At 30.9% G+C, this 14,262-nt stretch overlaps 1 protein-coding gene across 1 annotated transcript; it reads right to left on the bottom strand.

The window, feature by feature from the left end:
* Positions 1–476: 476 nt before the first annotated feature.
* LOC108569642 (UDP-glucuronosyltransferase 2A3-like) lies at positions 477–2,842 on the bottom strand. Its single transcript, XM_017931273.1, has 4 exons — positions 2,033–2,842; positions 1,756–1,978; positions 795–1,050; positions 477–747 (listed from the first exon to the last, which is right to left on the bottom strand). Exons 1-4 carry the CDS (start codon positions 2,840–2,842, stop codon positions 477–479), a joined length of 1,560 nt encoding a protein of 519 aa, XP_017786762.1.
* Positions 2,843–14,262: the final 11,420 nt, after the last annotated feature.

Raw genomic sequence — 14,262 nt, 5'->3', positions numbered from 1 at the left:
TCTCTCGGTGTTTGCAGCAATAGAGCCATCGTTCATCACAGATGGACAGTCAAATAAATGAGGTTAAGCATATGGACCTTCAGCCAAGTCGATGGACAATGACAGTGTTAAGGATAGCAGCAAATTCACAGTCAAATGAAATAGTGGAATCGCAGAGCATCAATAGCCAAGCAACAAATTAAAAATCAAATCATCGTAATGGCAACTATCCACCGGGAAAGGTTATCTATTTAATGTCAACCGCGATCTTAAATATACTCAATGTTCACATTGATGAACAGATTGTGAATAAAATTATACGACATAAAAAAATTATTCAAGACACAAATATATAGATCATAGATTAGTAGAGAAAAGTAACTTAATTAATTTTATTTTTGGTATTACAAAATTGGATTTGGTTATTTATAGTTTTTTTATAAATCAGTACTGTAAACATATACATTTTTCTAAAATGGTTTGATGTTGATGAATCATTAATCTTTTTTGTGTTTGGTTGAGAGCCTTCTCCTGCGCATCATTAAAAGCATTTTAATGAGGACAATCAAGAGGATCGGAGGTGCGACCAGAACGGCGACGACGTCCAAGCAGAAAAACTGATACCAAGGCATGCGACGCAGAGGACTTTTCAAGTGATCAGCGCCTTTGTGCCGCAGGACGAACTCGACCCACCAGACGGCCTCCTCCAGAGCGGTCATCGGCCTATCCTGTACAAGCCTGCTAAGTTCCTTTGCTCTCCTCGAGTATCTGCAACGAGAGGAAGAAAATGAAGACAAAAAAAAACTGTTCGTCACCTCGTCGACTCGACTGCATAAAATAGATAATGCGGATACGTTTCGTTAAGGGCTTGCAGGATGGTAGATTTTAAATTGTCCTTCGTCAGCTCCGCGAAGGGTATCGATCTTCCCAGACCCACGTCCTCGACTCTTAGAGCGTTCGAGAATTGGTCACCGCAAAACGGGATCACAACCACCGGAGTTCCGCTAAAGAGGGCCTCATCCAAAGATTGGATACCACCTTGTGTTATAAACAGTTTCACTTTCGGATGTCCTGAAAATATTCAGTTTTTGATTATATATTTGAAAAACTATATAAATTTCCTAACTAAAAAATCTGTCAGGAATAGCAATTATGAATACAGATTGAAAATTAGATGTTATAAAGGTGATATTGAATTGGTGAACATGAATGTTAATAACGTGATATATATTTATGGCTTCTTTTCGCATAAAAAATTCTTGAGGACAGATCATGCTGAAACTGAATTGTCAACTGCAAGTGTGAAACTTAAATGGAAATTAATAATAATATTTAGTGATAATTATGCACATCAGTGATATACACCTGACGGATAATCACGTTTCTTTTCATGCATAGTGTGGATATAAAATATATAGCTTTAATTATTATCAGAAGAATTATTATCAAACGAAATGAATATTATTAATTTCGCTTATCGCCGTTACAACGATTTACGTAATTATGTATCTGCATAAAAGGGGATTGACCGAAAAACTTGATTGCACGTAATTAATACGCATTTTTGTCTTTTATTTATTAGCACGTATAACTTGATTGTTTCTTATGAATATTTATAAATAATTGAAATATATCTAGATTTAGCACTAGTTTGTTTTCTAATTACTTGTGAAATTGTGAATATTCAACCATAGTGATCCGTGCAAATATGTATAATTTTGAAGTGCGTTAAATTTGTTGGGTAAAATGGACGTAAATCAAAATGTTATCTCGTACCTAGTAAATCTTGCTGCGGGAACCACGGTCGTATCTGCACGTTGTCTGGTCGTGCCGGCAGATTATCGGATTCGAATTTCCATAATATTTTGTGGGGCAGTTCTGCGAAAACGTCGAGGAGCATTCGGATCGTCCGCGAAGGCAGTAAATCGCTTTTTATAGTTGATCCGAAGCTCATGTAAATAACAGGTCCAGGGCTTTGGTCCAGCAGCTCGAGGATGTCCTGCAGGTTAACGGGTTTTCAGAGATTCGAAGCCGGGTTTTTATTTTTATTTACCGTTGGTAGAGGTTTTGGCGGATGCAGATGGAGCCCGGCGAGTTTGATGTAATTTGGTACAGTCGGTCTGGGCACGTTGAGGATGGGATTCGCGTTGGCTATGACCAAATCTATGTCCAGTTTGAGCTCCGATACGGATCTGGTTGATTGGTTGTAGAATTCGCGTAACAGAGAATCAAATTTGAAATCGATATCGTTCATAGATAAACGATTTGATACCCAGAATAGGAAGCTTTGGACTCTCTGGAAAAGGTTGAGGATTGAGGGCATCGGTAGATTGATGTCAGGGAATACAGAAGGATGGTTCGGATTCCCTATTGTTTCGTGTCCATAGATCATGGTAGGCATTGAAGAAACAGCAATCATGGGACACTTGTAGACATCTATTAGAGGATATGGACCAGGAATTATGTATTCAATCAAACACAGATCGAATTCTTCTCCCGCATCATTCCTTATGATCTCAGCTACCCGAGGATGTGAAAGCTGTGCACGTATCAAATCGTAGCTCAACTCCATGAAGATGTCCATCCTGTTTCCATCCTTCTCGTCCATTATACTGAGTCGAGAAATATTATACTTATCGAAAACCCTATAAGACGCATCGTGCAAATCGATCTCGGTCAGATTGCTCAAGGTCGGGTCGTTTATCGGGTTCGGAGTAATCACCGTCAACTGGTGACCCCTCAAAGAGAGTTCCCTCGAAAGTGAATTAAAAGTAACTTGATGACTATAGCATGGTAACGAAAAGAATCCCAAAATCTTCGCACCGTCCGCAACAACAAACGCCGAAAACAACAAAAACAACATTTTCGATAAAGTAAAGTCCACAAGCAAAACGCAACCCATTTTAAAGCGTTTATCTCATTTGCATTAATTTATATAATTATGATTGTATCATTTACCTTATGCATATTGTACAAATAAAGAGAAATGTATATCTCAACTGCTTTACATAATATATTTTGCATTCTTCTGTCTCGGTACTTAATTTGTTTGTTATATTTTTCTTTTTTACCCACATAAAATTATCCTTATTATTAATCGGAATGTAATACTACATTTATTTCAATTTTCCTACAAACGAAAACAGATCATGAAACATTCCGAACATATGAAATAACTGCTTTATAATTCCACGAATTCCATTTATAAATTTACAATGTAACCGTTTGTAATAAATACGTTGCGAAATCTAATTACTTCATGTATTTTATGTACAAAGAAATTCATTTTACCAACTCAATTAAAAAAAAACTTTTGCAAGAACTCAATTGTTTGGTATTATATTTAGTAATTAGTAATTCAGTATCATTCTCGTATATTTTTTTATGTAAAATAATAATATTTGGTACTCAAATTTCTCATTATAGAAATTATGAAATATATTTCTGAACTTATACAACTTATAATTGTTTGCTATAAAACTATTAATACAAAAAATAAATACAAATTATAAATTTAGAATATTATTTCGTTAATAGATTGTGAAAATGATGGTGAAATTAAATTACATTATTAATGAACAAAAAACAATGAACATTTATACCAATAGTTTTTTTTGCCTCTAAATTTGTCCTTTAAACTAGTATTCTTAAATCTAGAGAAATTTATTTGTTATTGAATTTTATTGCATTGGATTATTTCTAATGTATTTCAAGGCACAAAATAAATAAATTTACATAAATAATGTGTAGAGCATGTGAATAATTACAACAGAAAATAAAGTTTACTATAACTTTACATTACAGAATTATGTTTATAAAAAATCGATTTACTAAATATATTGTTTTTCTTGTTGCAGGTAACAAAAAATAATTTGCGGAAGTTCAAGCGGTTCGATTGTCCTTTGTGCTAGTTTAATGAGAGTCTGCGGCAGAGAGGTAAGTTTCGGAAATTTTGATCGGAGCCTTCGAACTAAACTTCCCATCGAGTTTGGTAATCATACGGCGTGTTGGAAATTGTGAGGGACCGCAGCGAAGGGAGAGCACGGTAAAGAGAAGAGCATTATGGGAATTGAGATGAGAGAGACAGACAGACAATGTTACTAGCACCCCCGCAAAATGCGACCATCCGTGCTTCGGACCCCCACGCCCGTGTTTACACCACGATCCGAGCTGACAGACAAACAACGAGAAAGGGGAAAATCTGCAGCGCAGACCTAAACAAATACAATCCCATTAAGTGTAGAGCAATTATTATATTTCTGTCTGTCCAATCCGATTTTGTCCTATGGTCCTGTCTCTGCGCGTTTCGTGTTTTGGTTCTCGGGTTTCGTTGGATGGATTTGCTGGTGCTGCTGAGATGGATTTGGAAATGAGGGTGGATGGATTTTGGCCGTTTTTCGGACGAACGGATGATTCATGCACATGATGAATATGACTTGCATGTCGCTCGGGGGGCATAAATATCTGGAGGGGCGGACGAGTGTGAGGTGGGGGAGTGTGAGAATCGGGGCTTAACTTGATTTATGAATGCGAAGGATGATTTCGTTTGTGGCCGGATTTTTCTCTTCCTCCTCCTCCTCTGACATTTTTTTTTCATTCTCCACTATAAATTTGGTATTATCCTTTTACGTCCTTCAATAGATTCTCCTGCATAAAAATAGAATACAATAAAATAATAAATATACATATTCACCCCGACGTCCAATTAAACTAATTGACTGTAAATTAGAGCGAATTTCGCCGGCGATAATTCAAGGTGAACTTAATTATAAGTAGATATTATTTAATTACGGAAGTTTCGCCAGTTTTGAAAATGTACACCAGCTAATCATTTTAATTACTGTTCCGCTCGAGTATCGCGACGAGTCTTCATCCAGTCTTGAGAACTCGAAAATAATAAATACAAAAGTCACACTAATATTCCCAACAATCTATCTCAATGTATTTGTTTATCTGTTCCTTATAATGTTTCGAAATCGACTATACTCACATTATCTCAAATTATTCGCAGACAATCACATAATCATTTCTATAAACGCACCACGTTTTTGTTTGTTAACTATTTTATTTTTTCTTAGTCCATTTTCTTCAATTTTCCTTGCATCTATCCAATTTCTTCATTCATTTCTTTACTTTTTAACCTATTTTAATTAATTACACAATCATTTTATTATATTTTTTTTTACTTTTTATCAATTTTTTCTTCCGTTTCTCATTTTTTCACATAAAATTAATTATCTAAATGTTTAACAACATATCCTATTTATTCCTTTATTATTTTATTTACAAATTCTTAAACTATAATTTACTACATCGTTTCTTGTCAATATTAAAATATTCACTACATTATTTCATGCTTTCATTATTACATATTTTTTCAACAAATTTTTGTTCTCAGTTAATTTCCATTTAAAAATTTCATTTACGGTCAAAAATACTCATACAAATTTGTAAATAATATTCAATTTATTATAACGAAGTGTTAAATTTCTGTCACTTTTTTTATTTTTACCCCATTAATTTACTGACCATCATATAATGATTTTTCAAAAATTGAATTTTCTTGAATTATTACTTTTCTCGCACCATTTCCTTAATCCTTGTCTCTTTTTATCATATTTCAACTTCATTTACCTCCATTTTTTTTCCTGTTATGTTATATTTTTCCATTTAATTTTCCCATTCTTCTCTTTCTCTCAATTTTTCACCTCATTATTTCAATTGATTTCATCCAACATTATTTTCATTTTTTATTCAAATTTTAATTAATACTATTATTTCATTATAATATTCCATAGTAATTAATATTAAATTTTATACATGTAACCGCCTCAATAATTTTGTTGCCCGATAAAATAATTATTTTTCCGAGTTCAAATAATTGTTTTAATTGTACTTCGAAACGAAAATTCCGACGATCATTATTTACATATGATAAACATTTTATTTGACCATTATTAAACCTTATTCTTTCCAGCTAACATCATTATTTTTTATTAATTAATACAGATTTAGATCTAGTTTTATGGAAAATAAATTAACGTTGTCAAATATCATTTTTTTATGCTGAACTTAATATTACAATTGTTTGTTGTTTAACAAATATAGATGTAAAAACAATGGACTAACAAATCGAGAATGCAAAAATCGAGATATATCTAAATTACAAACTGCACGACACAAAATTACGAAATAAAACTTTTAGTTATTGCTCTGATAATTACAGATTGCTTCGAGCAGCAAATGAAAAAAACAGGGTGCAATTTTGTGTTCATCGAGTTTGCAGCTAATAACCGCATCTGAAAGCTAATAACAAAGTGCATTTAAATTTAATGGTTGTTTCCTTGGAGCACGAAAACGGACTGAAAAAAATATATAAATAAAATATAGTGAAATGAATATACAAAACAATTGTAGTGCACAAAAGTAAATTATGATACCGAAATTACAATGAGAACAAATTAACAAAGAGAGAGAGAGAAAAAAATGCGTACAGCAGGTGAAACAATTAAGCGGTGTAGTTTGGAAAATGTAAATAATAAAATAGAGTGCGAGGTACGTGAGAGAGTGGGAGTTTTTTGTATGTGTGTGCATTTGCACACACGTTACATACAAATTAGGGATAATTTTCGAGAGGGAATTGCGGGTCGTGTCCGGTTTCATTGCTTGCAAACATTTAATGAACATGTTGTAGCGCTATGACGTACTTTCCAATTGATTATGATCGGAGTCGTGCTTTTACGCAATTCGGAAAATTTAATTAGATTTAATTATTTGCGTAAACCGATAAGAAGCAAACAAAAAACACACATGTTACCAATCTAGAATGAAAAAAATCCTCTAAATATAACTGTTACCAAAAAATATACGCATACAACAACGTTCTTAGCATCATTGGCAAAAAAATCTCGAATCATGAATACATGTAAATATGCATTCAATGATTAACAAACGTTGATTAATACATTACACTTCAATGCTTTCATTCTGCGATTGCACGTATTTTCGGATTTTCATTAATCCTTGCTGGAGGCCGCATTATCCTCTTTCGGATAATTAATTAATCCCGTAGAGAATCCTCCATCATCAACGAACATGATTTCCGAATGTTGAAAAAAATAACAACAAACAAACAGTATTAGGAAATTAGCAGGAATTTAAAATTGACTGAAATATTTAATGGAAATTGATTATGAGATTATTTCTTCGAGTAATTTTGTATTATTTTTCTTTTCGTTCTTTTGTGTGCGATTTCCATGTAAATTTAATGCTTCTCTTCTTGACGACGACATCGATCCACGCTATATAGAATTTTACACTTTCCTACAAATTGCATTTGCTTTGCATTTGATGCATCTGCAAGCGAAATAGAGCCATAGTCTCAAATTGGGTTTATATTGATTTTCTTGACTTTCGCTTGTAATTACATATTTACCCTATTTGGAGTAATAACATTTAAAGTAATTTTTGTTTACTGATAAATATTTTTAGTTAAAACCGGTAAAAAAATAATTGAAAATTTTGAGTGCAAAAGGGTAATTACGATAACCTATTTAGTTAGTAGTTTAGTTTACATTAACAAATAACAATAAACAATTACACTGTTACCTAATAAAGAAAGCAAAATACATTGAGAAAAGTAATTAATCAAAATTAAATAAAATAGTGCTCCTTAAATGTACTTAAAAAACTATTATCAAAAAATTTCAGAAAAAAAAATGAATAAAAAATGCAAAATTTCTTATAGGAAATTTTAATTTTACTTGACTCAAGATTTTTTTGGGGTTTTCATTTTTATTTTTATTACAATATATTTAGGCAATTAATAAATATATACTGTTTTTCTGCTGTCCATTTTTATATCATTATATTTTTGTGCGATTTTTTTTATGTATATGAAATACAACAAATACCAATGACGTTGGCACCATTGCAATTTTTTAATCAGTGTGCATATGTACAGCCTGCTCAAACGATTCTGTTAGTCGATTTGGAAAAAAATCATCAGGAAAAGATACTCCTTTTGGATTAACACGAGTGTATTATGTATGTGACTTTTGAAAATTTTTCCATCTGTGCAATGAGAAATTAAATGTTTTTAAAGTGTTTCCATGTGTAATATATGTTTTATAGATCTGTTGAGAAAATTACAAAAATCGTCAGAACGTAAATTAATTATACATTTTTAATTTGTTTATGTATGAATGTTTCAATAAATATTATTAATTAATAAATATTTATAATTTTATGTGTGCTTTGTCATTGAACTTTTATAAAATTCTTTGAATACGTTTTTTTTCAGTTGTTTTTGTTGATTGTATAAGAAAATTGCAGCTTTATTTTTCTTATTATGTGTGTAGAAAATACTTGAATTTTAAACTCAAGCGTTTGTTGAATAGATTAAGTAATTTTCTGTGACAAATAATATATTTTTATACTAATACGCAACTGAAAATACAAGGAGAAATTTCAAGGAGATCGCAGAAAAACTGCTAATGTATATATAAATGTGATGATTATAACATGAATGTGTTTGTATAGAAGTCAAGTTGAAGTGAGTACGTTTGTGTTTATTTATACAATTTAATTCTTATTTAATTTCAGTTATGCTTTGTGTTGCTCACATTCAACTGATTTTCTAGATAGGAGAATAATTGTTAAAACGTAATATTTGTACTAAGATGAATTGAAAATAGTGAGTAAATTAATTATAAAAAAGTATTTCAAAGAATTATCTAGTAATTTTATTACAAAGAAGATACTAAAGGTAACATTTTTTTTTTTAAATTTGATATTTTTTTATTTATAACAAATATTAAAATTTTATTATGCTCCAATTATAAAAAGAAGCAATGGAAAGTGAAACATTTTTTGAAATGTGATATTTTTTTATTTATTATAAATATTATTTTTTTCTTCTAAGAAAAATTACATATTGAGGAACTTAATAAACGGGTAGCTCTTCTTTCCGACAGTCTGTTAAAAAAGTGAATAATTTTTGAAGTGAGTTGAAGTTAATAAAATTGTACATTTAGTTTCTATTATTCTGTTTGTTACTTATTTTCTACTAAATTACTAAAATTTGCACGAAATATTCAGATTTTATTATGTACCATATTTAGAAATGAAGTACAAAAAAGTTTTTATGAGACTTTAAAAAATGTGATAGGTATGTGAGTAATATTTGTGTTGGAAGTGAGTCCAAATTAATGAAATTGTAAATTTTGTATTTATTTTCAGTTATTTAGTTTGAACAAATTTACTAAAATTTGCACAAAAAAAATTAGATTTTATTGTGTACTATAATTAAAAATATTGAATAAATTAAGTAGAAAAAAAATATTAAAATATTTGGATTAAATTCTTTCATAATAAAATGGTTTAGCTTCTTTTATGACAGTTTTTTTTTTATAAAAATGCGATAGTTATGTAAATAATATTTGAGTTGAAATTAATGAAATTATACATGTTGTATTTAGTTTCAGTTATACTTGTTGTTCTTATTTTCAACTAATTTAATTTGCACGAAATATTCAGATTTTATTATGCATCAAGCATAAAGAAATATTGAATAAATGAATTACAAAAAGAAGCAATCGAATGTGAAACATTTTTTATTTATAGGAATATTAAATATTACTATGTTCCAAGCAAAATTATAAAGATCTAATAACTTAATTCCATAAAAAGAATTTACATATTTGGATTAATTAAAAAGTTATTTAATGTTAAAATGGTAACGCTTCTTTTATAACACTTTATGTAAACAAAAGTGATAATTATGTGAATATGTTTTGTTGTGAAAGTGAGTCGCATTGAGTGAAACTGTATTCTGTGTAATTTTTATTTCATTCCAGTTTAGTTCACATGTTGTGGACGTACGCTGCTGGTTTTTTTGTTCATTTTTCCCACAGTTGGTAGATGAAAATAAAAAAAAGGATTAAAATTGCGCGCGGCACGTAGCGGAGGGCGAAATTAGATTATCTGAAATACAATAGAGAAAAATTACGATAGCGACATTAAATTAGGACTTTCGAAAAAACTCTAGACATATGCAAAATAGAGGCGCGAGTCCTTCGTTCCTCGCCGTGGTCGTATCTCTTCCTGGCACCATCCTCCAGTTATCTTCGGATCCTTATTACCATTAATCACGGTAGAACAATGGGTAAATTTATATATAGGAAGGCCATTTTCTTCTCTTCAACTGCGTTAATTACGAGGCAGCTCTTCGCGACGTGATTTTCCATCCCCTCCCGAGAAAAACTTCGGTAGGCGAAGAAATTTGTACGGTTTTAAACAAAAGATGCGAGAAGCTGGGGACTTCGATTCGTTTCGTTTCCAAACAATTGTTTGTCTTCTTGAATGCAACGGGAAGGACGCAGATAACTTAATTAATAGGGGCACGAAGCGGAAAGGACTAATTCCACCTCTCGTTTCTACATAAATAAAGGGACTTTTCTCCTCACTCCAAACCGTTAAGGGTTACGCGACCCTCGAACGTCTCACGATATTAACTTCTACGCGAGGAAAGTTTTTAATGAATTAAATATCTTCTTCTGAAGAAGGGAAGGTTTCAGGAGCCTTGGACATTCATTAGAGTGCCTCCCCTCGGATAACAGTCCAATAAATCTCACCGCATCAAAATTTATTAATTAATCACCAGGTGCGAAAACCCTCGAAGGGAGTGGTGGAAAACTGCGTTTTTGTTCTTACAGGAGAAAGAAAAAAATATCCTCTGCCTCGAAGATTTACACCGATTGACTTTGCTCTAGTTTCCTTATAGGTGCAAAGTTTTCTTTCGCTCCTCTTTTCGCTGCTTTGTAATTTAACCTCGCTCGGATTAATTAAATCTTAATTTATATCTTCGCACGGCAGTTTTTCATCGATATCCAAGAACTTCTCATTTAACCTTACCTCAAATTAATTAAAATCCACTATTATTAATCTTTTCTTTTTCTAATATTTATGATATTAACATCTACATCTTCGAAAGACATAAACAAATTCTAATGTTTTTAAGTTTTTCTTCAAAAACTCCAATTTTAAATAATTTATAATACTTATTTACATTATATTTTTTTAGATGAAAATATTCATAAATTGTAACATAATTTTAATTTGATAACAAAATAGTTTGTAAATACACAATCGTCTATATTTTATAAAAATAGAAAAACTTTTTTTCCCGTATTTAATTCATATTTTTACATTTTGTTAAAAAATAATTTTGAAAATGAATTATATGAATCGTAATGATTTTAAGCGAAAAAAATGCACGTATAATTCGAAAAATGATGAGACTTTCTTATTTATTTTTTAAAGCGGTTTAATGATGCTTTATTTTTTTTCGGATTTAATGAACGTAATTTAAACGATCGATAAGCAAAGAAAATTATAGGGGAGAAATATGTTTTGCAAATTTTAGAACGAAGAATTTGCACGAAAATTGTTAATTAAGGCCTTTAATTGTCCATGATTTTCTCTAAAAAAAATATATTATTTTTCTTTGATTCCGCAGATTGTAAATGTAGGATAATGCAAGATCAAAATTTCGTAATTTACTTGTACAATATCAATATCAATATTTAATTGAGTAAAATAAAAAAACTAGATCGATAGCCCTTTGGTTGCATTGTAACTAATAAATATTATTATTAAAAAAAAGGTTCTAAAAAAATAATACACAAAGTTATTTTTTATCAAACAGTGCGGGATATTGGAAGAATCGATTACCCGCACTATGCGAGGTATTACTGTACTTCAAAAGTTTCAGAATATAATTATTTGTTGAAATAATTAAGTTTTTTTAAATTTTAATATTGAATAATTATTATTCAATTGTTCTGTGTTAATAAAAACAATTTTTTTGATGAAATTTATTATATATTTTTAATGCAATATTTTATAATAGCATAAGTTGTATTATATTTGCGGAACGTTCAGTATTAGTATTCAAAAAGTGAAAAAAAACTGGGTGCATTTTTGTTCAGTAATTTTATAACAATTTGCAATTTAAATTTTTATTTGAATATGTTGCGCCCTATCGTTACAATTATGTTCTAGCCGGGCACGTTTCGTCCCTCAGTGCCAATCAATAAACAAACACAAACTCAATACAAAATTCATAATGCCATTCTTTACAAAAAAAAATACATTGCAAAAGTTTAACAAAAATTGGATCATAATAATACAAAAATTAAATGTAATGCATTTTTAGAGTTTCTTTACTATACTCGTATAAAAAACTCTATCCATATCAAAGTTTTTCAAGTGCAAAACGTAATTATACACCTATCCTTAGTTTCAGACGGTACTCAATTTACACGGTAAAAATTAAATTAAAAAATAAAGTTTTCGTTTTTACACTGTTTAAAAAAAAATGATAAAAATAATTGATTTATCTACCGTATAAACCAGGGATAGGTGAATTTTCAAGTAAGTTTTTGAAAATAAAAAACTTTTTAATTCAGTAATAAAATTATATTTATATAAATTTAAAAATTTGATTAAATTAAGTTTTAAAATGTTGTACTCTGACAAATCTACGTCTATTTCTGTTAAAGTTGTGCTGAGTCGTAACTTCAACGCGTCATCTGGCGTTCTAATTGTAAACATTAAACATGAAAATTAGAGATGCTTCAATTCAAATGTTTTATTCTAATGGATAATTCGGAAGATTAGGATTATATTATGGAAATTTTATTTCCCGAATTTCGACGTGAAAATGTCTTCTCTTTTTCTTCTTCGGAAATTCGGAGCGCCTTAACAGCAGTGATATTTTAATGAAGTCTCCCCCGACTGACGCAGCTTTTCCGTTGTGATAAAACTGTTTGATAATAACGTTCATCCCTTTCGGCGACGGCGGCTCCGGTGGGGGAGAGGTTGAAGAGGACAATCGTTCCGTATTCTCGGGAGGAACGAAAATCGTTCTGCAATTACAACACAAACCCGAAAACGGCAATTCAACAACACTTGAGAATACTCGGAGCATAATTTTCGCTAATTGTTTTTAGAGTTAAGTGGCCCATAAATTTGGCAACTAACTTTTGTGTAACGAGGGTGAAACAAGCCGCCGCCGCCTCCAAGTGTCGCCGCTGTACGTTTCCACCGCCCTCCACGACCAGAAGAACAAAAAAATGAAGAAATGCGAAAAAAATGATATGAACGGAAGAAGTTACAACTTTTCGGCGGGTCTGGTCGTAAAGTGACCGACGGCTTTTAAATTCCTGATAATGGCGATCGCTTTACGGCACCCTCGCAGCACCCCCCATAACTCGCGAGAAATTCGATATTTATGACTGCGCAAAAATCGCCATAAAGTCGAGTTTACGCTCGGAACTTAATAAATACAGATTTATGCCGTTTCACGAGCGAAAAAAAAGCGAATAAAAAAAAATAAAATAAGGGCAACAACATTATAGCAATGAAATTATATATGTGTATTACAGATTTCGTTGCTGGTCTATCGACGTTTTCGGCCTACTCCCTTCTGAAAATTTAATTAATTATTTTCCAAACAGCCCTTCTGAACGCTCACCCTTCTCCGCGACGGGGCGGCGACAAAACAAAACTGTTACAGCACGCGACTCGCATTTTAATGCTCCATTTTAATTATAAAACTCATTTAAAATTTAAATTCGATTCGTGTAACGCACTTTTTCGATGTTTCCAATTTTATTTATATTTTTATAATGTTTGTTTTTACTTTTACTTCGCCCCGCTGCATAAACAATAAAAATTAAAAAAGTGTAGATTTATTTTAAAAAATTATACAATATTGCATTATTCCGTTTTTTTTTATTATATAAGTATGCTTATTAAATTTTCTAACATTATTTAAAATACGCAATTAGTCATTTGAATGTCTATTTTTTTTGTGATAGTTGCTAATTACCATATCCAAGGACGCAATTTGTCCACAGATGCTTCTTAGTTATAATGAACTCAATGATAATTAAGTGCGATTGTTTCTATTAAAAAAATAACTTAAACAACATAGAAAGCAAACTATGTATAATTGGAACGTGAAAAATTAATTCCGATGAAAATGTTGCACACGCACGCAAAACAATTTTATTTTTTGTGCTAATTGAATGATACACTATTTATTAAACGTTGATGGATGATGAATGGTAATGGAAATGTTATTGCGAGTCTCGAATTATGAAATGTGCTTGATGTTCAATAACGGAAGCAACAACAAAAAATACTCTCAATTTGTGAATCAATACTGACGAAAATTAAATGCACGAGAAAATATAATAAAACAAAAATATTATACCC

Source organism: Nicrophorus vespilloides, unplaced genomic scaffold, assembly GCF_001412225.1.
Source record: "Nicrophorus vespilloides isolate i.1.1-1 unplaced genomic scaffold, Nicve_v1.0, whole genome shotgun sequence".
In the NCBI taxonomy this organism is placed as follows: domain Eukaryota; kingdom Metazoa; phylum Arthropoda; class Insecta; order Coleoptera; family Silphidae; genus Nicrophorus; species Nicrophorus vespilloides.
Note: the sequence above shows the minus strand (reverse complement) of the source record. Positions and strands in the feature narration are given on the sequence as shown.